Source organism: Corythoichthys intestinalis, chromosome 4 (assembly GCF_030265065.1).
Source record: "Corythoichthys intestinalis isolate RoL2023-P3 chromosome 4, ASM3026506v1, whole genome shotgun sequence".
Taxonomy (NCBI): Eukaryota; Metazoa; Chordata; class Actinopteri; order Syngnathiformes; family Syngnathidae; genus Corythoichthys; species Corythoichthys intestinalis.
Genome location: NC_080398.1, coordinates 38,488,982 through 38,516,863, shown reverse-complemented (window position 1 = coordinate 38,516,863; position 27,882 = coordinate 38,488,982). Strand labels below are relative to the sequence as shown.

General features: G+C 38.4%; 2 protein-coding genes across 4 annotated transcripts in view; one reads left to right on the top strand and one right to left on the bottom strand.

Annotated features, from left to right (window-relative positions):
* LOC130914358 (B-cell receptor CD22-like) overlaps positions 1 to 5,092 on the bottom strand; it is a 34,873-nt gene extending 29,781 nt beyond the window's left edge. The window contains exons 1-2 of the mRNA XM_057833464.1: positions 4,890 to 5,092; positions 4,710 to 4,823 (exon numbers count right to left, since the gene is read on the bottom strand). Of these exons, the coding sequence (XP_057689447.1) occupies positions 4,710 to 4,758 (49 nt within the window). The 5' untranslated portion in view covers positions 4,759 to 4,823; positions 4,890 to 5,092. The remainder of the gene's footprint in view (positions 1 to 4,709; positions 4,824 to 4,889) is intronic.
* LOC130914370 (sialic acid-binding Ig-like lectin 10) overlaps positions 1 to 27,882 on the top strand; it is an 88,430-nt gene that overhangs the window by 17,814 nt on the left and 42,734 nt on the right. Inside the window, exons 1-3 of one of the 3 annotated variants that reach the window (XM_057833484.1) lie at positions 4,781 to 4,833; positions 19,418 to 19,516; positions 24,124 to 24,288. In XM_057833484.1, coding sequence (XP_057689467.1) covers positions 19,468 to 19,516; positions 24,124 to 24,288 — 214 coding nt within the window. In that variant the 5' untranslated portion in view covers positions 4,781 to 4,833; positions 19,418 to 19,467. Of the gene's footprint in view, positions 1 to 4,780; positions 4,834 to 19,293; positions 19,346 to 19,417; positions 19,517 to 24,123; positions 24,289 to 27,882 lie in introns of those variants that run through there. The other 2 variants (XM_057833483.1, XM_057833485.1) reach the window with 2 other exon arrangements.

The window sequence follows — 27,882 nt, the reverse complement described above, 5'->3', positions numbered from 1 at the left end:
TTCAAGACTACAGTTACAGTTAGACTTCACTTTGATGGTTAATGCAGTTATTGCAATTTTGTTGTTTTATCACAATAGATTGGTTTATTTATATTTCAAAAACCAGAAGCCATTCATTTACGAATGTGATTGCAATTTAGTTTACATATTTACATATTCAGATATTAAGATTTGAATGAGGCATAATAACATGCTTTTTCCCTCAAATATATTGTTATAATCATTTGTTTCAGATGTACTGTAATTATTTTCTGTATAAAATTAATTTGGTGTTCAAAAATTCTTTTTTCAAACTTGAGTCTTGAAAAAGAGGGGTCATCTTATAATCAGGGTCGTCTTATATTCGGGCCAATACGGTATTGGAGCCACCTAGCCTAGCATCGCGTTTGAATTGAACATTTTTGGAACACCTAAATTCTTTATTAACGTATAGATAAATAACATAAATATCAATAATAAATCACAAACAATAAGGTCAAATGCTGCTGGCATTAAATGGTGCAAAAAAATGTAAACGGAAACACTGTGACTTCACCTTTTTAACAGGAGTCAAAACAATTCTTACTCTTTTTGCGGTATGTCATTGTCTATATTGTTCTAAATGTCAAAATGAATTGTAATGTCCCGGACAATCATTTTCAGAATACTTTGTGTGAGTTCAGATGCTCTTTCCGGTGTGCATTCCGCATTTTTTGGGGAGGGGGAAAAACTGTTCAACTTTTGTTTGTTTTAACCTGAAGATAACGCAGAGGGCACACTGAAATATTACCACAATTATTTTGAATGAAAGGCACACATACCCACAGTAACAAAAATTAAGTATATAGTATTAATTTTATAGTATACTACTACATGTAAAACTTTATAATATGCAGTTATGGATTACAGTAAGCAGGCCAGTGGTGTTTCCATATATATTTTTTATATTATGTATATACAGGATATATGTATATATTTTCCCTAAGTGGGAGCTTCCATGATCCTAATAAATTTAATAATAATTTTAAAAAATATATAATTATATTAATTATTTTATTAAATAAAATGCGCGTTGATACGACGCACATAAAGGCAACTTCCATTTAAAAAATCGTTATAGAGTTGTATGGATTTACAATCCGCTAGCTTGTTGTTTCTTGTTGTCTTCGAAAATTATACTTGGGTGACGGCGCTTCAAGTGTTCGTTTAAAGCCGACGTGCTACCGTGGTATACGAGCTCAGTTTAGCAAAGAGTACACACAGTGGCACCCTCCATATTTTCCTTGAAATAATTCCAGGCTCTGGTTATTCTGGTCGGCTTTTTTGGCTTTATGCCGCTTTCACGTGTAACCATCTCTGCCCTTTTTGGAAATTGGCGGTGTTTTCAACTCCTCACCGGCGATTCACTTGGCTCGTTGTCGTCGGTTCGTCTGGGTTCGTCCGATTTCCTCCTCGGGAAGGCGGCGGCGTGCATAAAAAACACCGAGAGGAGTCGGATGGCTCTTAAAGGATACTTTTATTGACCAAATCAAAAAAGTGGGGGATGAAGCCACTCAACTCGGCGCTACCCGGCCCGCACACTTTTCCAACTCGCCGATCTCGCGCCCTCCCTCTCGCTTGCTCGCCCACTTTCTTCCTCTTTGCTCAATCTGACAACGCCGGTCACATTGAAATAACAGCGGCCCCCTTGGGGGTGCCAGTAACAACCGCTTGTATCGCGAGCGCCTGCCATTCTAAACTTTATCCGCATGTAATTTTTTTTTTAACCCGTCATTATCCGTCGACAGTATGTTTTGCCCGTCGACGCATTTACGTCATCGATGACGTCGACAACGTCGACTAGTCGGGACAGCTCTACTCTCTTCCCTCCTTCCCACTCCCGCGCTTCTTTCTCCGTGTGTATGACTTTTCTCGCGTCATTCAATCAACATAGTAACGCACATTGTCACATTTATTTTGAACACTGCTACAAATTAAAATCCTATCAGGACTTACAATTTTGACTTCAAATTTTTATATCATTACAATAATTTCTTAAGAAATTATTTTTATTTTTATTTTATTATATGGCAGAAAACACTCAGGTGACTTGAAGTTCCGCTCTGAGAGCCCTAATTTAGCAAACTTTCAAAATTGTCCAATATGCATGTGTGATACATCATTGGAAAGCTTAAAATCTCAATTTTCTGGGGGAAGAAAAATTTTGAACATGAGGGCATTTTAAAAAAAAAAATGTTTTCTAAACACCAAAACCCTATCTGGAGGTGAGAGCACGCAAGAGCAGAATGGCGTACCGCAAGCAACACGTCATTTCCGCTCATTAATATTCATGACATTAGCTACTGTTGCTAAGTAGGGACAAGTCACCGTTTGTCCCTAATAGGAAATGAATGGAAATCGTGTACGAAGGAGATGTTTACAGCGCTAAACCTACCAACGATCTCCGAAAATGATGTGCCTGGTGCCAAATTCACTGGCAAAGATGTGGAAGAACATAAAAATGTTCAGTTAAAGAGATGGCTTGAGTGTCAAAGGCTGAAAAAAAACGAGCCAACCTAAGCATAGCCTTAGCTTTTTTTATCGACGCGACTGACAATGACATTCTCCTGTTTCAACAAGCTATCCTTTTCCATCAGCCCTGTCTTTGTTATATATTCTATTTATTTACACTTCCCCCTTACTAAAGTTGTTTATATACATATATATATAACTGAAACGGTAACAGTGGCAGTCAGATACCATTGTAATTCTTTTCAGGTTATTCACTGTCAGACAGAAGCAGTAAGGCACAACGTAACGCTAAAAAAATAAGTTAAAAATTTAAAAATGGCTTACCACTTTGTCCTCTGAAAGACCATGCCAACCCAACAACATGTTTACTGCATATGAAACGTGAATGGATTCACCAAGCTGGTGTTAAAGTCCGCGCAAGTTGATTCGGTCTTCACATTTTTTCCTCCCGAGGTTTTTGGTTTCCGGAAACGTATGAAGAAAAACATCCTTCATGTGTCGTAATGTCTAGAGTCGTTTCTACAAGTTCCAAAAAAGCAATGCGTGATCGGCATGTTCGTTTTTGATAGATTACCGGCGAAAAGAAGCACAAATTACGTTATTTCTATGCGAGGGCGGGTCTATAATGTCCCACTTCGGCTTTACTTCTGCTTTACGATGCGACGTCACGGTCTAAAAAAAGCATGCGCGCGGTACGCCATTACAGACGCCATGACTTTAACGAGATATTATCGCATACTTACCTTGTTTTGATCCAAAAACTCCCATGTAGCATGTATCACAGAGTTTCAAGACACAGCTGTGAATGGCCACAGCTGGAATTTTTGGGGACTTTATGGGTAAAACATGGTAATATAACAAGGGTCGCGATGCAGAAATCGCAGACATCAAGGAGTGGTCGAGATTTTGTTTTGCATATATTTACCCTTTTAAACGTTTTTTTTCTATTTTTATTGTTTGGATCGATTATTTATCATCTAACATATCGGAGAAAATGCGACAGTAAGAAAAAAAAATACAATTAAGCAACAGTTATGAGATAGATATCCATGACTTTTTTTTACAGACGCCATTTTTTTCATTGTGAAGTCATTTGTTTAAAAGTTTAAAATATGTGAATGAATAATTTTTTAAAGTCGTTTTCTTTCAAACGAAATATTAGACATCAATTCATGATTTTAAGCTGAAAATGACAGACATTTTGAATAATAAATATAATCAATTGCCTTCGTTTTATGGCTGGGTTGAAACAAAAGCGGTTGCGCGACGTCTGTAAACGGGGGTTTTCAGGGTAAAACGGACAAATTAAAAATAGTTCGGGGGCTTAATGCACCATGAATCTGCAATGACAGCATATAGAGATGTTGTTCTATCAAGCACAACAGTTATTTTGGCTTAAAATACAGCAGTTTATTTTAGGGCTGTCAAAATTATCGCGTTAACGGGCGTTAATTAATTTTTTAAATTAATCACGTTAAAATATTTGACGCAATTAACGCAGATGCCCCACTCAGACAGATTTAAATGACGGTACAGTGAAACGCTCACTTGTTAATTGTGTTTTATGGAGTTTTGCCGCCCTCTGCTGGCGCTTGGGTGCGACTGATTTTATAGGCTTCAGCACCCGTGAGCATTGTGTAAGTAATTATTGACATCAACAATGGCGGGCTACTAGTTTATTTTTTGATTGAAAATTTTACAAATTTCATTAAAACGAAAACATTAAGAGGGGTTTTATTATAAAATTTCTATAAATTGTACTAACATTTTTCTTTTAAGAACTACAAGTATTTTTATCCATGGATCGCTTTAACAGAATGTTAATAATGTTAATGCCATCTTGTTGATTTATTGTTATAATAAACAAATACGGTCTTATGTACCGTATGTTGAATGTATATATCCATCTTGTGTCTTTATCTTTCCATTCCAACAATAATTTACAGAAAAATATGGCATATTTTATAGATGGTTTGCATTGTGATTAATTGCGATTAATTACGATTAATTAATTTTAAAGCTGTAATTAACTTGATTAAAAAATTGAATCGTTTGACAGCCCTAGTTTATTTTAAAGAGGGTTGCAAGAGCAGAAAGTTCTTTTTCAATCTTGTCTGTGTTTTCAGTCATATATACAAAAATATTTACCTGTAATTTTTTTTAATTTTTTATCAAAAATAAATATTAAAAACTCACCAAAAAAAAAAAAAAAAACTCACCTCCAAGCAGACCAAAAAGTAGAAAAATCTTCAAAGCAAAGTCTGTCATTTTGGTTTTCACTTATTGTTGACACGGCAACCAAAAAGCAGCAATTTCCTTGAAAACAGAGTGGACTACAAAAGGGTAGGGGTCAATGAAATAGAACAATAAGTGGTTATTTCTTTGCACGTGAAGCTTACCTTCGAGTGGACTGCGACGCTTGATATGAGGATGGCATGAAATTCTAAAATGTACGCTTGGCGCTTGCGGTTCATCAGCTGTTTCACTGTGAGGATGTGAGAAATGTGTGTGCGTCAGTCTGTCACTCTATACCAACTTTCACACTGCTCTGAGGAAGCTGAAAGTGTGGTTTGCATGAAAAACATATATTTTAAATAACAGAAGCCCGTTTCATGAAAATTGAAACGAAAAAAAAAAGACTTTGATAATGAATAATTTAAAAGGGAAGTCTTGAGTTCAAAAGGACTTCTCTTTTTACTTCTGTGTGACCAAGAGAGGAAATTCGCTTTGAGGTCACGAATATTTCAACAGCGATTTGGACAGATATGTACCGAAATTAACTGAAAGCACTGTCGCAATGACAGAAAGAACATAACACAAGATGGACCAAATTTCAACAACGTACATGTTTATAGAAACACGCACACTAAAGTGAGTCGTTTTTTAAAGGGTGCCATTAGTGTCCCCGGTATAAATTCAGCTGTATCTACATATACACTGGTGCAAATAAGTATTTAGTCACCCACCAATTGTGCAAGTTCTCCTACTTGAAAAGATTAGCGAGGCCTGTAATTGTCAACATGGGTAAACCTCAACCATGACAGACAGAATGCGAAAAAAAAAAAAAAAAAAAAACAGAAAATCACATTGTTTGATTTTTAAATAATTTATTTCCAAATTAAAGTGCACATAAGTGTTTGGTAACCTACAAACAAGACTTCTGGCTGTCAAAGAGGTCTAACTTCTTCTAACGAGGTCTAACAAGGCTCCACTCATTATCTCTATTAATGGCACCTGTTTTAACTCATTATCGGTATAAAAGACACCTGTCCACAACCCTCAGTCAGTCACATTCCAAACTCCACTATGGCGAAGACCAAAGAGCTGTCGAAAGACACCAGTGACAAAATTGTAGACCCGCACCAGGCTGGGAAGACTGAATCTGCAATAGGTAAAAGCTTGGTGTAAAGAAATCAACTGTGGGAGCAATTATTAGAAAATGGAAGACATACCAGTGATAATCTCCCTCGATCTGAGGCTCCATGCAAGATCTCACCCCGTGGCGTCAAAATGATAACAAGAACGGGGAGCAAAAATCCCAGAACCACACGGGGGGACCTAGTGAATGACCTACTGAGAGCTGGGACCACAGTAACAAAGGCTACTATCAGTAACACAATGTGCCGCCAGGGACTCAAATCCTGCACCGCCAGTTGTGTCCTCCTGCTGAAGCCAGTACATGTCCAGGCCCGTCTGCCGTTCGCTAGAGAGCATTTGGATGATACAGAAGAGGACTGGGAGAATGTATTATGGTCAGATGAAACCAAAATAGAACTTTTTGGTAGAAACGCAGGTTCTCTTGTTTGGAGGAGAAAGAATACTGAATTGCATCCGAAGAACACCATATCCACTGTGAAGCATGGGGGTGGAAACATGCTTTGGGTCTGTTTTTCTGAAAAGAGACCAGGATGACTGATCTGTGTAAAGGAAAGAATGAATGGGGCCATGTATCGAAAGATTTTGGGTGAAAATCTCCTTCCATCAGCAAGGGCATTGAAGATGAGACGTCGCTGGGTCTTTCAGCATGACAATGATCCCAAACACACAGCCAGGGTGGCTTCGAAAGAAGCATTTCAAGGTCCTGAAGAGGCCTAACCAGTCGTCTCCAGATCTCAACCCCATAGAAAATTTGTGGAGGGAGTTGAAAGTCCGTATTGCCCAAAGACAGCCCCAAAACATCACTACTCCAGAGGAGATCTGCATGGAGCAATGGGCCAAAATACCAGCAACAGTGTGTGAAAAGCTTGTGAAGAGTAACAGAAACCGTTTGGCCTCCAACAAAGGGTACATAACAAAGTATTGAGATGAACTTTTAGTAACCCTTGACCAAATACTTATTTTCCACCATGATTTGCAAATAAATTCTTTAAAAATCAAACAATGAGATTTTCTGGGTTCTTTCTCCACATTCTGTCTCTCATGGTTGAGGTTTACCCATGTTGACAATTACAGGCCTCTCTAATATTTTCAAATGGGAGAATTTGCACAATTAGTGGTTGACTAAATACTTATTTGCCCCACTGTATGCTTACATACAGTGAGGAGCAGAAGTATTTGCACCCCTTGTGATTTAGCATGTTCACCCACTTAGAAAAACTGTAGATAGAGGTCTGAAATTTCAATCATAGCTGCATTTCCACTCGTAGCGAGATAATCCCCCAAAAAAGAACAGAAATCACATTGTATGATTTTTAAAAATTGTTTATTTGTAATTTACTGGGGTTCATTAGTATTTTTACCCCTGAGGATCAGCAATAATTATGACACTCAAAGAGTTGTCTGTCTACCTTAAAAAAACTCCACCTTTCCCCCATGAGTAACTACCCACCCACCCGCCACCCGTTTGAGCTCATTATTGTCACCTGTCAGTCATAATTAGGGATGGGAATTGATTGGATTTTTACGATTCCGATTCCATTATCGATATTGCTTAACGATTTGATTCTTTATCGATTCTCTTATCGATTCTAATTTGGGGAAAAACAAGAACAAACGTTTTGATTGGCATTGAGTTCGTTTCATCAGAAGTCCCAACCTTACAAATTCACAACAAGGTCAAAAAAGGCCCAAAGCCTCAATATCAACTGTGGCGATAAGTGGCAAATGCACAAGAATGTGTAACATTTTACTGAAACATTTTTCTAATAGAAATAAAAAATATTGGTATATATTGGCATCAGTGTTGTTAATAACGGCGTTATTTTTTTCAGTTGTGGGTAATCTAATTAATTACTTTTCTCATCTTGGCAACGCCGTTAACATTACTGAGGACGGAAAGGCATGCGTTACTATGCGTTATTATATTGGTCGAAAAGTCTGAGGGAGACGGACTCACCGAGACGACAGAGCAGAACAGGAGTGGGGAGGAGGCAAGAAAGTTGTGACGCCGAGCAAACGCGATGCTAGGTAGCTCCAATAATACATGTTGTAGCCGATAGCCTACAAACTACGGCCGCATGTCATGGTAGATATGGTAGACATGGTAGATATCACATCTACTGTATATAGATATTACTAGATGCAAAATGACAGACACGGCACTAGGTGCGTTAGTAAACAGCCGCCATCTTAAAGCAGTAGACTTTTCAGGACGGCTCTGTTGTAGAGAACCTTCCTAGCGAACCTAAGTAACTTTTTATCTAAAATACTTCTAAATCGGCAAAATCTTGACTTGAATCTATCTTTAAATGATGAAAAAGTTTTAAAACTTTTATATGTCGAAAGTAGAGCGAAGGGAACTAATGCAATAATGGGAGCAATTTTAACAACTTTTAACAGTTGATTCAGGGTAAAGGGTAAATTAGGGTAAAGAATTGGGCTCGGGCCAATTGTACCAAAAACCTTCACAAAAAACTTCACATGGTGTGGCCAATGCTTTTTTTTTTTTTTTTTTTTTTTTTTTTTGAGGGGAAAAAAAAGTAATTATCACCAATTACTTTGCCAAGTAACTAATTACTCTTACATTCAGGTAATTGAGTTACTAACGCCATTACTTTTTGGGAGAAGTAATTTGTAACTATAATTAATTACTTTTTTTCAGTAAGATTAACAACACTGTTAGTCACCCACCAATTGTGCAAGTTCTCCTACTTGAAAAGATTAGCCAGGCCTGTAATTGTCAACATGGGTAAACCTCAACCATGACAGACAGAATGCGAAAAAAAAAGAAAATCACATTGTTTGATTTTTAAAGAATTTATTTCCAAATTAGAGTGGAAAATAAGTATTTGGTCACCTACAAACAAGACTTCTGGCTGTCAAAGAGGTCTAACTTCTTCTAACGAGGTCTAACAAGGCTCCACTCGTTACCTGTATTAATGGCACCTGGTTTAACTCATTATTGGTATAAAAGACACCTGTCCACCTACTCAATCAGTCACACTCCAAACCCCACTATGGCCAAGACCGAAGAGCTGTCGAAGGACACCAGAGACAAAATTGTAGACCTGCACCAGGCTGGGACGACTGAATCTGCAATAGGTAAAACGCTTGGTTTAAAGAAATCAATTGTGGGAGCAATTATTAGAAAATGGAAGACATACAAGACCACTGATAATCTCCCTCGATCTGAGGCTCAATGCAATAGTGATGGGATTTTCGGCTCTTTTCAGTGATCCGGTTCATTTGGATCGGCTCAGTCAAAAGAGCCGGCTCTTTTTGGCTCTCAAACGGCTCTTTCAACTTTAGCTTTTCTTTCAAATATTTATGACAAATTGAGCATATATTTTGATAAATGACTTTGTGAACTAAATATTGCACTCTACTGACTGCAAATAGCAACAATTATCAAGCAAAGAAAAGGGTTTTTACTTATTTTATTGAACATCAAAAAGACTCCAAACAATAAACAAGCAACCAAATTAAACTTCAACCAACAACAATCAAACATGCTGCATCATAACAAAAACAGTGAGTAGTAACTGCAACAGCAGCAGCGAACAAAACAAACATAAGCTACTCCTTGCTTTATTTTAACAAACATGAGCTACTCCTTGCTTTATTTTAAATTTGCATTCAAGAAAACTAAATACTTCAACTTATAAAGTGCCTTGCAAAAGTATTCGGCCCCCTTGAATCTTGCAACCTTTCGCCACATTTCAGGCTTCAAACATAAAGATATGAAATTTAATTTTTTTGTCAAGAATCAACAAGTGGGACACAATCGTGAAGTGGAACAATTTATTTATTTATTGGATAATTTAAACTTTTTTAACAAATAAAAAAACTGAAAAGTGGGGCGTGCAATATTATTCGGCCCCCTTACTTTCAGTGCAGCAAACTCACTCCAGAAGTTCAGTGAGGATCTCTGAATGATCCAATGTTGTCCTAAATGACCGATGATGATAAATAGAATCCACCTGTGTGTAATCAAGTCTCCGTATAAATGCACCTGCTCTGTGATAGTCTCAGGGTTCTGTTTAAAGTGCAGAGAGCATTATGAAAACCAAGGAACACACCAGGCAGGTCCGAGATACTGTTGTGGAGAAGTTTAAAGCCGGATTTGGATACAAAAAGATTTCCCAAGCTTTAAACATCTCAAGGAGCACTGTGCAAGCCATCATATTGAAATGGAAGGAGCATCAGACCACTGCAAATCTACCAAGACCCGGCCGTCCTTCCAAACTTTCTTCTCAAACAAGGAGAAAACTCATCAGAGATGCAGCCAAGAGGCCCGTGATCACTCTGGATGAACTGCAGAGATCTACAGCTGAGGTGGGAGAGTCTGTCCATAGGACAACAATCAGTCGTACACTGCACAAATCTGGCCTTTATGGAAGAGTGGCAAGAAGAAAGCCATTTCTCAAAGATATCCATAAAAAGTCTCGTTTAAAGTTTGCCACAAGCCACCTGGGAGACACACCAAACATGTGGAAGAAGGTGCTCTGGTCAGATGAAACCAAAATTGAACTTTTTGGCCACAATGCAAAACGATATGTTTGGCGTAAAAGCAACACAGCTCATCACCCTGAATACACCATCCCCACTGTCAAACATGGTGGTGGCAGCATCATGGTTTGGGCCTGCTTTTCTTCAGCAGGGACAGGGAAGATGGTTAAAATTGACAGGAAGATGGATGCAGCCAAATACAGGAACATTCTGGAAGAAAACCTGTTGGTATCTGCATAAGACCTGAGACTGGGACGAAGATTTCTCTTCCAACAGGACAATGATCCAAAACATAAAGCCAAATCTACAATGGAATGGTTCAAAAATAAACGTATCCAGGTGTTAGAATGGCCAAGTCAAAGTCCAGACCTGAATCCAATCGAGAATCTGTGGAAAGAGCTGAAGACTGCTGTTCACAAACACTCTCCATCCAACCTCACTGAGCTCGAGCTGTTTTGCAAGGAAGAATGGGCAAGAATGTCAGTCTCTCGATGTGCAAAACTGATAGAAACATACCCCAAGTGACTTGCAGCTGTAATTGGAGCAAAAGGTGGCGCTACAAAGTATTAACGCAAGGGGGCCGAATAATATTGCACGCCCCACTTTTCAGTTTTTTATTTGTTAAAAAAGTTTCAATCATCCAATAAATTTTGTTCCACTTCACCATTGTGTCCCACTTGTTGTTGATTCTTGACAAAAAATTAAAATTATATATATCTTTATGTTTGAAGCCTGAAATGTGGCGAAAGGTTGCAAGGTTCAAGGGGGCCGAATACTTTTGCAAGGCACTGTACAGGCTGATCCGGCTCCTTCTCTCAGTGATTATTTGTCCAGTCTTTTAGCTAAATCCAGATTTTTTTTCCTCATGGAACCTGCAGATTCATGTGTTGACTTGCATGCATCATTAAAAAAAAACAACAAATTTCTAAATTAGTCTCTCAAAATATTGAAATTCTAAGTGTATCAAATGTGTTACATTAGGCTATAAGGGGTTAAGTTTGCAGACACGGCATTCTGCCCTATTGCCATCTGACTTTAACCAATTAAAATGTCTTCAAATGTTACTGCGTTTTCGGCTCATCTTGAAGGCCTACAAACCGCGTTCGTGTGTCGTCTTTTCCTCCTCCTCCTGTGTGTCTGTGCACTTGCAGCTGCGCGACGGATGGTGCTCAGCGTGGCGTGCAGTACTACCTGGCCCCTCCCCTTTCTCTTCCTTTCTCCCACTCTGCGCACGGCACTCCCTCACCTGAGCCACTGCCACACCTCGCTTCAGACACGTGAGAAAGCGAGTGCGAGAGAGAGGGAAGGAGGGAGGGTGAGAGGGAGGTAAAATAAAGAGCCAGCTCTCGAGGGAGGGTGCCTGTGTTGTGCCGGCTCCCTTCGTTCACTTCAAAGAGCCGGCTCTTTGTGCCGGCTCTTTGTACCGGCTCATTCGCGACCGACACATCACTACAATGCAAGATCTCACTCCGTGGCGTCAAAAAGATAACAAGAACGGTGAGCAAAAATCCCAGAACCACACGGGGGGACCTAGTGAATGACCTACTGAGAGCTGGGACCACAGTAACAAAGGCTACTATCAGTAACATAATGCGCCGCCAGGGACTCAAATCCTGCACCGCCAGACGTGTCCTCCTGCTGAAGCCAGTACACGTCCAGGCCCGTCTGCGGTTCGCTAGAGAGCATTTGGATGATCCAGAAGAGGACTGGGAGAATGTGTTATGGTCAGTGTTGGGAGTAACGCCGTTACGTAACGGCGTTATTTTTTCAGTAACAGGCTAATCTAACTAATTACTTTTTCCGCCGTTACAACGCCGTTACCATTACTGACGGTCAAAAGCGGTGCGTTACTTACCCTGAATAAATTGAAGAAACTACCAGCCGTGTCGAGTCGACTCTATGCTCTGTTGATTTGTCCTCCAAGACTTGGGTTGCGTCCAGGTTTGAGAATAGCGCACGTGCTTCTGACTCCAAGCTGTTTGTCCCTGCTCATTCAATTAGACAATGCTTTCCAAAGTTTGGTAACGTTTCTGTGTTTGCTACACCTGACGCTAGCTTCGTTCCCATCTCCCACTGTCAGCCAGCAATAATTCTGCTTCCATCTTGAGGACGGCATACGCTTTGAAGGTGATGTGAATTGTCAGGAAACTAGCCTACCTGAATGCAGCCCCTTGAGAGATGCGATGGAAGTGATTGTGATTGGCTGAGGGTTAGAGTCATGTGTAGTGGTAAGCCAATCAGAGCCGGTGATTTCACAAGCAAACCGGAACAGCGCGTGCGGCAAACACACACGCAAAACAGATGCACAGGGTCGGGATGTCAGAGCTGTCAGAAGAAAAATTGTCCTTTAAGAGGTGGAGATATAGACACTATTTCAAGTTTGTCGAAATTAAAGGAAAGAACGCGCATGTAATGTGTAATTTATGTCCCGGGGCAAAGCTTTTGTCGACATCTGTGGTAAACAATTCAAATCTGCTGAAGCACCTAACAAGTTAACTACCTGTCTGTTCTTCTCTATTCCAGTGACTCGAATACTGCTCAGAAAATTTCAAATTCTTTGACATACAACAAGTTCTTTTTAAAGTAACGGAAATAGTTACTTTCCCTGGTAACTAGTTACTTTTACTATAGAGTAATTCAGTTACTAACTCAGTTATTTTTTGGAAGAAGTAGTGAGTAATGTAACTAATTACTTTTTTAAAGTAACGTGCCCAACACTGGTTATGGTCAGATGAAACCAAACTTTTTGGTAAAAACGCAGGTTGCCGTGTGTGGAGGAGAAAGAAAACTGAATTGCATCCGAAGAACACCATACCCACTGTGAAGCATGGGGGTAGAAACGTCATGCTTTGGGGCTGTTTTTCTGCAAAGGGACCAGGATGACTGATCTGTGTTAAGGAAAGAATGAATGGGGCCATGTATCGAGAGATTTTGAGTGAAAATGTCCTTCCATCAGCAAGGGCATTAAAGATGTGGCTGGGTCTTTCAGCATGACAATGATCCCAAACACACAGCCAGGGCAACAAAGGAGTGGCTTTGAAAGAAGCATTTGAAGATCCTGAAGAGGCCTAGCCAGTAGTCTCCAGATCTCAACCCCATAGAACATCTGTGGAGGGAGTTGAAAGTCTGTGTTGCCCAACGACAGCCCCAAAACATCACTGCTCTAGAGGAGATCTGCATGGAGCAATGGGCCAAAATACCAGCAACAATGTGTGAAAAGCTTGTGAAGAGTTACAGGAAACGTTTGGCCTCCAACAAAGGGTACATAACAAAGTATTGAGATGAACGTTTGGTATTGACCAAATACTTATTTTCCACCATGATTTGCAAATAAATTCTTTAAAAATCAAACAATGTGATTTTCTGTTTGTTTTTTTCCCACATTGTCTGTCATGGTTGAGGTTTACCCATGTTGACAATTACAGGCCTCTAATATTTTCAAGTGGGAGAACTTGCACAATTAGTGGTTGAGTAAATACTTATTTGCCCCACTGTAGCTGCCAAATGTCAACACGAATACAGCAAAATAATCCTTTACTACACGGCGAAGACGTAAACAGCTAGAGTGTCACGTTCTGCTGCTGGTTGGATTGTGTTTTTGTTGCAGACCTGGTTGTGGTGGGCGTGTCCGACGTCTCACCTGAATCCAATGCAGCCTCATCAACACGGCATTTAAGTGCTGGTGATCTCTGAGAAGGCTGCCGAGATATTATTCTTGCTGGTTGCCATTTGACATCCCTGCATCTCGAGTAACTTGCTATTTTGGTAAATTCGCCCCCTCCGTGGGTTTTGGTCGCCTGTCATTTTAGTTTTAGATGCCTCTACCTTGTGCAGGTATGTGAGTGTATTTTAGTTGTTTTATTGGCTCTGCCGAGCACCTTGGTTTACCTTCGCGTTTGTATATTGATCCCCGTCGACCTCCTGTCACGGACCCGTTTTGTTATTTCCCCTTTTTGCCGCGATCGCGTGTGTTTTTTGTTTTCTATTTAATAAACCCTTGTATGCTTCCTTCAGTCGTTTGTTGTCTATTGTGAGGTCCAACCTTGTTTCCGCGTTCGCGGACCCTAACATAGAGGTCATAGGAGAGCGGCTGCAGTTGTTGTGCAGCTAACAAGACAGAATGTGGAGGTGAGGAGAGCTTTTATACATGCCCATCCATGATCAAAGGTAAGTAAATAGTCCTTCATTTAAAGAAAGTTTGCAGTGTTTACTTTGTAATCGCTGTATTCGCGGCCATTTTTAACACGAAGTTGCAATTTCTGAACGGGTGGAAAATTTGACAGAACACCAGGCACACGAAAAGGGCAATAAGCCGAGTAAAGCGCTCTCCCGGCAGGGGGATGTGCGACAAGCCGCCGGTCGTCGGCCGGGTGGACAAGGAGCATGTCAGCCACAAAATGCAAGCCACCTACAGTGGGGAGAACAAGTATTTGATACACTGCCGATTTCGCTGGTTTTCCCACTTGCAAAGCATGTAGAGGTGTGTAATTTGTATCATAAGTTCTCTTCAACTGTGAGGGACCAAATCTAATACAAAAAAACAGAAAATCGCGTTGTATGATTTTTAAATAATAAATTTGCATTTAATTGCATGAAATAAGTATTTGATACATCACAAAAATTGAATTTAATAATTGGTACAGAAACCTTTGTTTGCTATTACAGATACCAAACGTTTCCTGTAGTCTTTGACAAGGTCTGCACACATTGCAGCAGGGATTTTGGCCCACTCCTCCATGCAGATCTTCTCCAGAGCCTTCAGGATTCGGGGCTGCTGCCAGGCAACACGGACTTTCAGCTCCCTCCATAGATTTTCTATCTGGTTCAGATCTGGTGACTGGCTAGGCCACTCCAGGACCTTAAGATGCTTCTTACGGAGCCACTCTTTAGTTGCCTTGGCTGTGTGCTTTGGGTCGCTGTCATGCTGGAAGACCCAGCCAAGACCCATCTTCAGGGCTCTCACTGAAGGAAGGAGGTTGTCAGCCAAGATCTGGCGATACATAGCCCCATCCATCCTCCCCTCAATACGGTGCAGTCGTCCTGTACCCTTGGCAGAGAAGCAGCCCCAAAAAATGATGTTTCCTCCTCCATGTTTCACGGTTGGGATGGTGTTCTTGGGGTTGTACTCATCCTTCTTTTTCCTCCAAACACGACGAGCAGAGTTTAGACCAAAAAGTTCAATTTTGGTCTCATCCGACCACATGACCTTCTCCGATTGCTCCTCTGGATCATCCAGATGGTCAGTGGAAAACTTCAGATGTGTCTGGACATGCACTGGCTTCAGAGGCGAGAGCACGCGAGAGCAGAATTAAAGACGCCACGATTTTAACGAGATATTATCGCGTACATGCCATGTTTTGATCCAAAAACTCGATGTAGCATGTATCACCGAGTGTCAAGACACACCTGTGAATGGCCACAGACGGATTTTTATTTTTATTTTATGGGTGAAACATGGCGATATAACAAGGGTCGCGATGCAGAAGTCGCAGACAGCAAGGAGTGGTTGAGATGTTCTTTTTCATATAATTAGCCTTTTAAACGTTATTTTTCAATTTTTTTTGTTTGGATCGATTATTTATCATCTAACATATCAGGGAAAATGCGACAATAACAAAAAAATACAATTAAGCGAAAGTTATGAGGTAGATATCCGTGACTTTTTTTACAGACGCCAAATTTCTCATTGTGACGTAATTTGTTTAAAAGTTTAAAATATGCGAGTGAATAATTTTTTAAAGTTTTTTTTTTTTTTTTTAACTAAATATTAGACATCAATTAATGATTCTAAGCTAAAAATGATAGACATTTTGAATAAAAAATATAATTACTTTTTAGTGCTAGGTTGAAACAAAAGCGGTTGCGCGACGTCTGTAAACGGGGGTTTTCAGGGTAAAACGGACAAATTAAAAATAGTTCGGAGGCTTAATTTTCTATGAATCTGCTATGGCAGCATATAGACATATTGTTCTATCAAACACAACAGTTGTTTTGGCCTAAAATACAGCAGTTTCTTTTAAAGAGGAGTGCAAGAGCAGAACCTGCTTTTTCAGTCTTGTCTGTGTTTTCCGCCATATATATTTTTTAATTAAATCGTTTTCTAATTGTTTTTAACGTTAGACATAATGTTACACTCACCCAGAGTCTTTAGTTTAGGCTTAAGGTAGGGTTATCAAATTTATCCCGATAACTGCGGTAATTTTTTAAAAATGTATCACGTTAAAATATTTAACGCAATTAATGCATGCGCTGCACGACCCACTCACGCATTGTCGCGCTCATTCTGTAATGGCGCCCTTTTACCTATATAGCAGTACTTCTCAAATAGTGGGGCGCGCCCCCCCAGGGGAGCGCAGAGCGATGCCAGGGGTGGCGCATGTGACCCCGGGGAACATGTTTTTTTTTTTTTTTTTATCGTACTAGAATAAAGTGTAATTGCACATCCACTCGGTGGGTGGCAGTGGCGCTCTCATTTTTAGAGTGCGCGCAGTATTTTTGAACTAAGCAAGAGCACACAGAAAAGAGATATGAAGAGCTGTGCGCCGTTTTCGAAAGCCGTTTTCCGGCCGGACTCACGCAGCGACCCACTGTCTTCTCCGGTTCACATGTGTCCGCCCGAGGAGTGCCATTTTCGGCTTGGGATCGTCACGACGACCTCCCTCACCTACGGTTCTCCCTCCGCCGCCGAGAATACGCTTTTTCCGGGCCGTTTGCCTTTTGGCTTTGACTTTTAATACAGTGGGAGATGAGGAAAGACCACTGTTTACTGTGTCTAAAAATGATTATAGCGGACAGCCGGAAGCCAAATCAATTGAGACTCCACTTACAGACATTAGACCTCAATCTGATTGATAAGCTGCTTGATTGTTTTTCAGCGAAAACGTGCCGAATATTGCCAACAATCGTCCCGCTTTGTCAGTGTTATATCAGTAAAACAGGGAGTACTGTTAGCATGCTCAGTGCAAAATAACCCCACACCATTGCAAAGGTAGTGATTCTGTGAGCAGCAAAAATAAAAACTGTCCTTCTGTCCAAAGACACTCTTTTTTTCTTTCTATTCAGTTTTGTTTTTTCGGTCAAATTTTTTGGCATGTTGTCCTCATGAGTTAATGTTTCTAATCTATTGGAATTTGTTATTATTTACTGATTTTATTACATTTTATTTTTCAGTATCAAATGGTCAAAAATGTACCTCGAGTGTATTTTTACAGTTTGGACGTGACTTTTTTTTTTTTTTTAATTCAGGCAAATTGAAGCAGTTTAAGTCTTGTCTGTTACAAACAAAACAATGAAGTTATACTTTATTATAAGTTGATCTATATATATTTTTTTCTTTAATAGAAAAAAATGACAATGTTAGGCAGAGGCGTACTTATAATAGTATTTATATGGACAAAAATGTTTATAGTGGCGGCAGAGAGTTTGGGGGGGCGCGAAACATTTACAACTTTCTTGGGGGGGGGGCGTAATAGAAAATAATTGAGAAGCACTGCTATATAGAGAGATAAAAGGCAGCGTAAAATGAGTGGAATGAATTTTGGCAGCCTTTGGAGCCTTTTTGTAATTGGTTAAAGCCTTACAATCCCTCTCCCTATGATTAGAAATATCATGGGAAGCAATGTCGGGAAGCAATTGATCTTTTTCTTAGCCCCTTATGTTATATCCCAACGCAGAGAAGATATATCAATTGGTAGCACTACGCATAGTCATTGTTCAACTTCCCATCATGCAATTGGGCATGGCTCCAATATCATTTACTGAAAGCTCAACAAATACACTAGATGGCAATATTTAGTCACAATATACAAAGTCACAAGTCTTTCTATCCATGGATCCCTCTCACAGAAAGAATGTTAATAATGTAAATGCCATCCTGAGGATTTATTGTCATAACAAACAAATACAGTACTTATGTACTGTATGTTGAATGTATATTTTCGTCCGAGTTTTATTCATTTTTTTCTTAATGCATTGCCAAAATGTATATGATCGGCAAAAATTATCGGGAATGATTGGAATTGAATTGGGAGCAAAAAAAAGCAATCGGATCGGGAAATATCGGGATCGGCAGATACTCAAACTAAAACGATCGGGATCGGATCGGGAGCAAAAAAACATGATCGGAACAACCCTATATGTTTATCATTAAAAAATGTAAATGCTTACATTAACTTCAACTTATAATATACTATATATACACTAATATACATCCTATGTTCTTAAGTAGTTAAAATTGAGATTTTGCCTTTTGTATGTGAGGAAATGAGGGAGGTTGAGGTTATTGCTGTTATTGTTAATTTTTATTTTGAAAATCACTGAAAAAATACAATTTTGAATGAAAATCAGTTTTGAATGTGTTATAGAAATAACTGTGCTAAAACAGTTTTCTTTGCATTTCAGTAGTTGAAGAGATTTGACCTCCCCCAAAAATTTAAGAAAAAAATAAATAAATCAAATATAACTTTTCTGGCTCGGTGGCGACCTTCACGTCGGGGAGTTCCGGCAAGAAATTCTTGCCACTTTCACCCCTGCGTATGTGAAAGGGGCTTAAAAGTCCAAGTAATCTGTTGTTCCTTCCATCATTGCGACAACACTTTTAAGGTAATATCAGAGCATCTATGTTGAAATATTTCTAACCACAGAGCTAGTTTCCTGTATTACAAAGGTGAGAGAGGTCATTTTGAATTCAGAACGTTCTTTTTCTTAAATCATTCATATTTCCGACATTTTGTGTGTGTAATTTTAATGGAACAAGCTTTTGTTCTTCTTTAAAATGTTTATGGTGCAAATCATAACATTGTTAGCTTCCTCAGATAACGTGAAATGCTGTAAAGTCTTACACACACAAACATTTCCACACACACAGTGACACAATTAATTGACCGCAACTTCTGGGGATGGCTTGAAATGTACGATTTAGAATTTTAAGACATCCATCTTAATGTCAAGCACGGCTGCCCATTCGAATGTAAGTTTCAATTGCAAAGAACTATTGTTCGATTTCAATGTTTTTCCTTATTTACCCCTCTTTGTTTTCAAGGGAATTGCTGCTTTTTGGTTTGTGCGTGTCAACTAAGAGTCAAAAAGAAAATGAGACACATCGTTTTGAAGCTCTTTCTACTTTCCGGTCTGCTGAAAGGCGAGTCTTCATTATTATTATTATTATTTTTTTTTTTTATATATTCTGTTCAAATGTTTTGTCTGTACTTGTTTCTTGAGTGCCAGTACATTTTCATATGAGTTACAACATAATATGATTCAATTTCATTTATTTTAATCCAGTTTTGATTGTTTTTATAATCATTGTTGAAAAAAAATGATTAAAATCAGTGTTGTTTTCGTCAACAATGACAAGTCAGGTATTTTCAAATGGAATTGTATAATACAGATGTATTAAAAAAACTATCTGAACTGTTTGGAATGTCTCATATTTCTGCATAAAATCACCATCAAATGTGATCTGATCTTTGTTAAAATCACACAGATGAAAAATGTGCTTCAACTAAAAACACCCAAACATTTATAGGTTTTCATTAGGGGTGTCAAACGATTAAAATTTTTAATCGAGTTAATCACAGCTTAAAAATTAATTAATCGTAATTAATCGCGATTAATCGCAATTCAAACCATCTCTAAAGTATGCCATATTTTTCTATAAATTATTGTTGGAATGGAAAGATAAGACACAAGACGGATATACGTATACATACAACATACTGTACATAAGTGCTGTATTTGTTTATTATAACAATAAATCCACAAATGGCATTATTAACATTCTTTCTGTTTAAGTGATCCATGGATAGTAAGACTTGTAGTTCATAAAAGATAAATGTTATAGTTACAAGTTATAGTAATTTTATATTAAAACTAGGGCTGTCAAACGATTAAAATTTTTAATTGAGTTAATTACAGCTTAATTAATTAATCGTAATTAATCGCAATTCAAACCATCTATAAAATATGCCATATTTTTCTGTAAATTATATATATATATATATTCTGTAAAATAAATTGTTGGAATGGAAAGATAAGACAAAAGATGGATATATACATTCAGCATACGGTACATAAGGACTGTAGTGGGCATTTCACTCTACTGTCATTTAAATCTGTCTATGCTGTCCTCACTCCGAAGCTTCTACTTTTCCAAAGCTAAACAGCTAGTGAACGACGCCTTAATAATCAGACTTCTTCCTTTTTCATCTGATTTATTAACAAAATGGCCTCAAACCATTGTCCTCTTTAGACCGTCGTAAAACTACAAAAAAAAAAGTACACAAGCATTGCATTAGCAACAATGTTAGCTTAGCACGCTATACAGGTTCACTAAACATAAACAAAAAGCGTCTCATACAAAAAATATAACATTTCGCTTACTAACATAATATGTACATTCTTTACAACAACCATACTTACGGACAAATCTTGTCCAAGGATCATATAAGCACAACATTACAACATAGGCGTCAGCCCGAGACGTCGTGCAGCCATATTGAACTGGCAAGAAAACAATAAACCATGTCGCAAAGCGACCACAAGATTTCGCTGTTAGACAGCACAAAAAGCCTTGCTGTAAAACTTACCAAAAGGTAGAATACTGTCTGAGTGGGACATGTGCGTTAATTGCGTCAAATATTTTAACGTGATTAATTTAAAAAATTAATTACCGCCCGTTAACGCGATAATTTTGACAGCCCTAATTAAAACCCCTCTTCATATTTTCGTTGTAATAAAATTTGTACAATTTTCAATCAAAAGTAGAGTTAATATAATAGTAAGAAGAATAAAAATAACAATAATAAGAATTGAGTGACCAAACTCTGAGTAATGCCAGTTCACTTTGCATTGTTGTTTAGCTGTGTGAAAATAGGGCCTCATTACTACAGACTGAAGTGCTTTTATTTTGTGAACATTATTTTTTTTGAGAGATAGCAATATTATTTTTGTTGTGCTTTCACTAAATGATACTTCTGTTTGTTGTGAAGGAGTTGCAGAAGCGTATGCCAATAAACGGTGCAGCCCAAAGAACGCCGGTGTCCACTCGCCTTTATAAAAGATATATCTCTGTGCATATCTTACCCAAAATACAACAAGAGACACATAATTGCCACTAAAAGAAACCAAACTTACTGAAATATGTGTGGAGCACAAAGCAACAGCATAAATGTCTCACAACTACTAATTCTCCCACTATTAGAAGGAATAACATTAGCATGGAACGGCGCTGCGCTGCCCCCAAGCGGCCGGTGGCATTCTCTTCACTCTTAATGTCCATAAACGGCCTCATTGAAATCTGTTTGAGGCAATGCGAGAGCGGCTCATTCAGTGCATGCGTTAATTGCGTCAAATATTTTAACGTGATTAATTTAAAAAATTAATTAACGCCCTAGTTTTCATATTTTGATGAGGATAGTAGGAGCGGCAACCTCTTGGTACCTCACGATACGATACGATTTGCGATACAAAGCTCACGATAACGATGGTCTGACGATATGGCGATACAACGATTATCGATACATTGGTCCGGAAATCATTCTAGGATATTCCGCAAACAACTAATAAACAGAAAAACAAGCTTCTGCTGTGTATTGGAATGAGTTTTTGACTTGTAGACGTCCAATCCATTTGAAGTGGGAGGGTGGCAGCGAATGAACCATCCCTCCCACTTCAAACGGATTGAACGTCTATGACCGGTAGTGGCAGCCAATACCAGGCAATGATGTCATTTTGGGTAATTTAAAGTGATCCTCTAACTTAAATACATGTAGGCTCTAATAAACCACAATTGTTCTCTTGTACTAAAATATGTTGTTAGAAACAAATAAAATGTTAAATCAATGGCAATATTTTATAATATTTAGTCCATATTTTGACCGTTAGTTGGCGTCATGGTGATGCGTCATTGGTATCTTTCGTGTTCAACAATTGCTTATTGCTGCCTAAACTCGCGAAGTAAAATGCCACGATGTGCTGCTTTAGGATGCAGTTTCCAGTCAAATGGAAACAAGGGGAGTGAAGTGAGTGGTCAAGGTGGAATTATTATTTTTAGTGAGAAAATGTGCATAAGTGGAAGCTTCTCCCCCTTTTTGGTCCCTGTGTGCACATATCCTACCCACCACGCGTTACAACTAGCGCCCGAACATTTTTCCTGGATCCTAAGTCAAGTATGGGATCCGTCTATTTTCTGGATCCGACGGTCCCATCGCGTCTGCAATATTGGTTTCGGATCTGTCCGTTTTTTGATTCGTCGGTCCCACAGCGGCTTTTCGGATCAGTCTATTTTTGTCCATTAAGGTCCCATATTAGCTGAATAAAAATAATTATTAGAAGCTAAAAAACACATCTTAACCAGGGGTGCCAATAATTTTGGAGGGCACTGTACGCGCCTTCTTGCGTGCTCTCTTAGTTGTACTTTGTTATACTCGTGTTTTCTAGCGTGCTCTCTCAGTTGTACTTTGTTATACTCGCGTTTCCTAGCGTGCTCCCTTTGTTGTACTTATTGAATACGAACATTCGCTCTCCTGATCTCCTGGTCTGTGTTTTGGATCCACATTAACGGCTTGCCGTTCCTAATACTGTCTGACAGAATCAGGTTTTCCTGCAAAAAATCCTGATAAACCTTTGAATTCATTATTCCATTAATGATTGCAAGTTGCCCAGGCCGTGAGGCAGCAAAACAGCCCCAAGTCATGATGCTCCCTCGACCATGTTTGACGGTGGGGTTGAAGTGTTGATGTTGGTGAGCTGTTCCATTTTTCCTTTACACATGACGTTGCGTCTTACTCCCAAACAATTCTTTGGTTTCAGCAGTCCACAAAATATTTTTCCAAAACTTCTGTGAACTGTGTCAGTGATTTTATAAGTCCTTAGCAGACACTCTTGAGTTCTTTTTTTACCTCTAGGAGTATTCTGCGCTGAACTCTTGGCGTCATCTTTGGTGGACGGCCACTCCTTGGGAGAGAAGCAACAGAGCCAAACTCTCTCCATTTGTAGACAACTTCTCTGACTGTCAAATGATGAACCTCCAGACTTTTAGAGATGGTTTTGTATAGAAATCAACAGTCCTTGATAGCAGGTCTTCAGACAGCTCTTTTGACCGAGCCATGATGCATATCAGACAATGCTTCTCATCAAGACATTTCTTACCAGGTGTGTGTTTTATAGTGGGCAGGGCAGCTTTATACCACTCATCAGTGGTTGGGCGCACACCTGACTTGAAATTCTTCGTAAAAATCCGTTTCAATTACTCTTTAAGTCTCCCGACGCAGAGGGTTCACTTACTTATTTTCCTCCCTTCTGTCATTGTTTGCATGCTATCCTCATTAAAATATGAAAGCCTATAAAGGTTTGGGTGGTTTTAGTTAAAGCAGACACTGTATTTTCATCAGTGTGATTTTGACAAAGATCCGATCACAGTTGATGATGATTTTATGTAGAAATGTGAGAAATTCTAAAAGGTTCAGATACTTTTTCATATCACTGTAGATTTCGACAATACTTACTTATCATGGCTGCCGCACACAATTATTTTGATAGTCTATTAGCTACTATTTTTTTTTTTTTTTTTTTTTTTTTAACCTTTTTAGATATTTCCAAAATACACAATTACAAATTCATCACATCTTCTATTTACAAGTAGCATTATCATTATTGTTTTTAATTATTGCTCTTAGGACTATATTGGTTGTTATTATTCAACTAGTATTGTATTTTTGGACGTTGTTCTTTATTTGCTTTGTCCAGTTAGCTTTTGTCAGTTCAAGGCATTTTATCCTTCGTACCTGCGGACTGTGAAAGGCTCGTGCGTTTATATTCCGTGCACGTTCACCCTGCCCCCTTCAGTGGACATACACTTGGATGGCACTTGCGGCGTTATTTGGTCGCACGTCGTCGCCCCTGGCTTGACAGGTATATATACTTGTGTGTTCAATCAAAATGTATATTTTCAATTTAAAAAACCCTCACGTTAATTAAATATAATCATACCGTAATTTTCGGACTATAAAACGCTACGTTTTTCCCTCATTTTGAATCCTGCGATTTATAATCCAGTGCAGTTTATTTATTGATTTATTCGTGTTAATAGGTAACACTTTATTTAACAGCAGCATCATAAGACTGCCATAAGACCATCATAATTATAACATGACACTATAATACGCATTAATGAATGATTATGACGGATGTCATTAAGTGTCATCCGGCAAATTATGTCACTAACTTCATTTATGTCCAGCTCGGTTCTTTTACATCCATTCAAAATTGAGATCATTTGCCGAATGACACAAAATGACATCTGTCATAAGCATTCAGGAATTCTAACGGCAGTCTCATTTCATAATAATGATGGTCTTATGACAGTCTTATGCGCTACTGTCAAAAAAAGTGTAATCAAATCTCATAACTAGCAATTAATGAAACAACTGGAACAGTAACTGAAGAAATAATTAGCACATAAATGTTGATTGTTATTTACATCTAGAGCACTGCAATGCATGCTAGGAGGCACGTTGGACGACATCAATGTTGACGGCAGGTGGCAGCAGAGGTTGACTTGTCTCCCCCATGGGAGCAGTGATGGCCGAATGAAGCTTCTTTGAAGCAATGAAGCTTTGCAGCCAATTGGTTCAAAGCTTCATGGTGGTTCATTTGGTCTTATGACAGTCGTATGATGCCGTTGTCAAATAAAGTGTTCCTGGTTAATATCTTTTGGTTAAAATATCCCATAATACAGTGAGGACAGCTGCGGCTTATAGTCCAGTGCAGCTTATCTGTGAACAGATTGAAAGTTTTTGTGTCAAATTTGGTGGGTGGCGGCTTATAGTCAGGTGTGCCTTATAGTCCGAAAATTAAGGTGTGTGTGTGTGTGTATATATATATATATATATGTATGTATGTATATATTAGGGCTGTCAAATGATTAAAATTTTTAATCGCGTTAATTAGAGCTTAAAAATTAATTAATCATAATTAATCGCAATTCAAATCGTCTATAAAATATGCCATATTTTTCTGTAAATTATTGTTGGAAATAAAAGATAAGACACAAGACGGATATCAACATACGGTATATAAGTAGTGTATTTGTTTATTATAACAATAAATCAACAAGATGTCACTAACATTATTAATATTCTCTTAAAGCGATCCATGGATAGAAAAACCTGTAGTTCTTAAAAGATAAATGTTAGTACAAGTTATAGAAATTTTATTTTAAAACCCCTCTTAATGTTTTCGTTTTATTAAAATTTGTAAAATTTTCAATCAAAAAATAAACTAGTAGCTCGCCATTGTTGATTTCATTACACCATGCTCACTCCCCAAACCCATAAAATCATTTGGACCCAAGCGCCAGCAGAGGGCGCCAAACAACAAAAAACAAGTAACAAGCGGACATTACACTGCTGTCATTTTAATCTGAGTGGGGCATGTGTGTTAATTGCGTCAAATATTTTAACGTGATTAATTTTTAAAAAATTTATTACCGCCCGTTAACGCGATAATTTTGACAGCCCTAAAATATATATATATATGGTGGAAAACACTCACGTGACTTGAAGTTCTGCTCTGAGACCCCCAATTTGGCCAAATTTCAAAATTGTCCGATATGCACGTGTGATACATCATTGGAAAGCTTAAAATCTCAATTTTCTGGGGAATGAAAAATTTTTTACAGGAGGGATTTTTTTTTTTTTTTTTTTAATGTTTTTTAAACAGCAAAACTCAATCTGGACGTGAGAGCACGCGAGAGCATAATTACAGACGCCATGACTTTAACGAGATATTATTGTGTACTTACCTTGTTTCGATCCAAAAACTCCATGTCGCATGTATCACTGAGTGTCAAGACACAGCTGTGAATGGCCATAGCTGAATTTTTTTGTGATTTTATGGGTATAACACGGTAATATTACAAGGGCCGCGATGCAGAAATCGCAGACATCAAGGGGTGGTCGAGATTTTCTTTTTCATATATTTACTCTTTTAAACGTTTTATTTTTTTTTTTTACAATTTTTCTTTGTTTGGACGATTACTTATCATCTAACATATCGGGGGAAATGCGACAGTACAAAAAAATACAATCTGGCAATAGTTATGAGGTAGATATCCGTGACTTTTTTACAGACGCCATTTTTTTCATTATGATGTAATTTTTTAAAAAGTTTAAAATATGCAAGTGAAGCGAGTTTTTTTTTTTTTTTTTAAACAAAATATTGAACATCAATGAATGATTCTAAGCTAAATATGACAGACATTTTGAAAATAAATAATTACTTACCTTGTTTTCATGGCTGGGTTGAAACAAAAACGGTTGTGTGACGTCTGTAAACAGGGGTTTCCAGGGTAAAACGGGCAAAACGAAAATGGTTCGGGGGCTTCATGCGCCAGGAATCTGCTCTGGCAGCAAATAGACATGTTGTTCTATCAAACAAAACAGTTGTTTTGGCTTAAAATACAGCAGTTTCTTTTATAGAGGAGTGCAAGAGCAGAAACGGCTTTTTCAGTCTTGTCTGTTTTCTGCCATATATATTTCAAAGAAAAACAAGAATTTAAAAAAATGCATTTGAACACATTTTTTTTTTTTTTAATTGAAAATGTTTTATTTGATCGAAGTGAAGTATTTATTTTGTGTGAAGCAACTTTTTTGACTGAAGTTGTTTTGCGTTAGGACACAAATATCGCGCTTTATTGGTCAGACGTGTTTGAGTGACAACTGTCTACACTAACTGTGTCATGCTAAAAGCAAGTCATTGTCATGTTTTTATTTCTAGCTCTTCATTCACAGAGAATAGATATCTGAGTGTACTTATGATCTAAACAGTTTTAATGTATCACATGGGAGCTGGATATACAGTGTACTGTTTTTTTTTCGCAGTAAATGGGGACCAGTGAAAAACCGCGAAGTAGGATTTTAATACAGTACTTGGGTGATGCATGGGAGGAACTTGGCACACTTCCTGGACATCGTGTAGGTCCACTCACAAGCGAAGAGAGTATGTAGCAGACCTATGATGCTTCATTTGCGGGTAAAATAAAAATTTAAATTTCCTCATAGAGGATTGGAGCAGGCTTTGGGTGCTCTCAAAGTGGACAAACACGGTGAAAAGTATCACTGAAAATGACTCATAAATTCCTCCGCGAGACTGGAGATAGACAATGATGCCAATTCTACAGTAAGGAAAGTAGCTACACTGCTGGCCAAAAGTATTGGCACCCCTGCAATTCTGTTGATAATGCTCAATTTCACCCAGAAAATGATTGCAATTACAAATGGTAGTCATATCTTCATTTATTTTGCTTGCAATGAAAAAAACACAAAAGAGAATGGAGAAAAAAAATCATTATCATTTTACACTAAACGCCAAAAATGGGCCAGACAAAAGTATTGACCCCCTTTAAAAAATGATGTGATGCTTCTTTAATCTGTGTAATTAACACTACCTGTTACTTACCTGTGGCACATAACAGGCGGTGGCAATAACTAAATCACACTTGCAGCC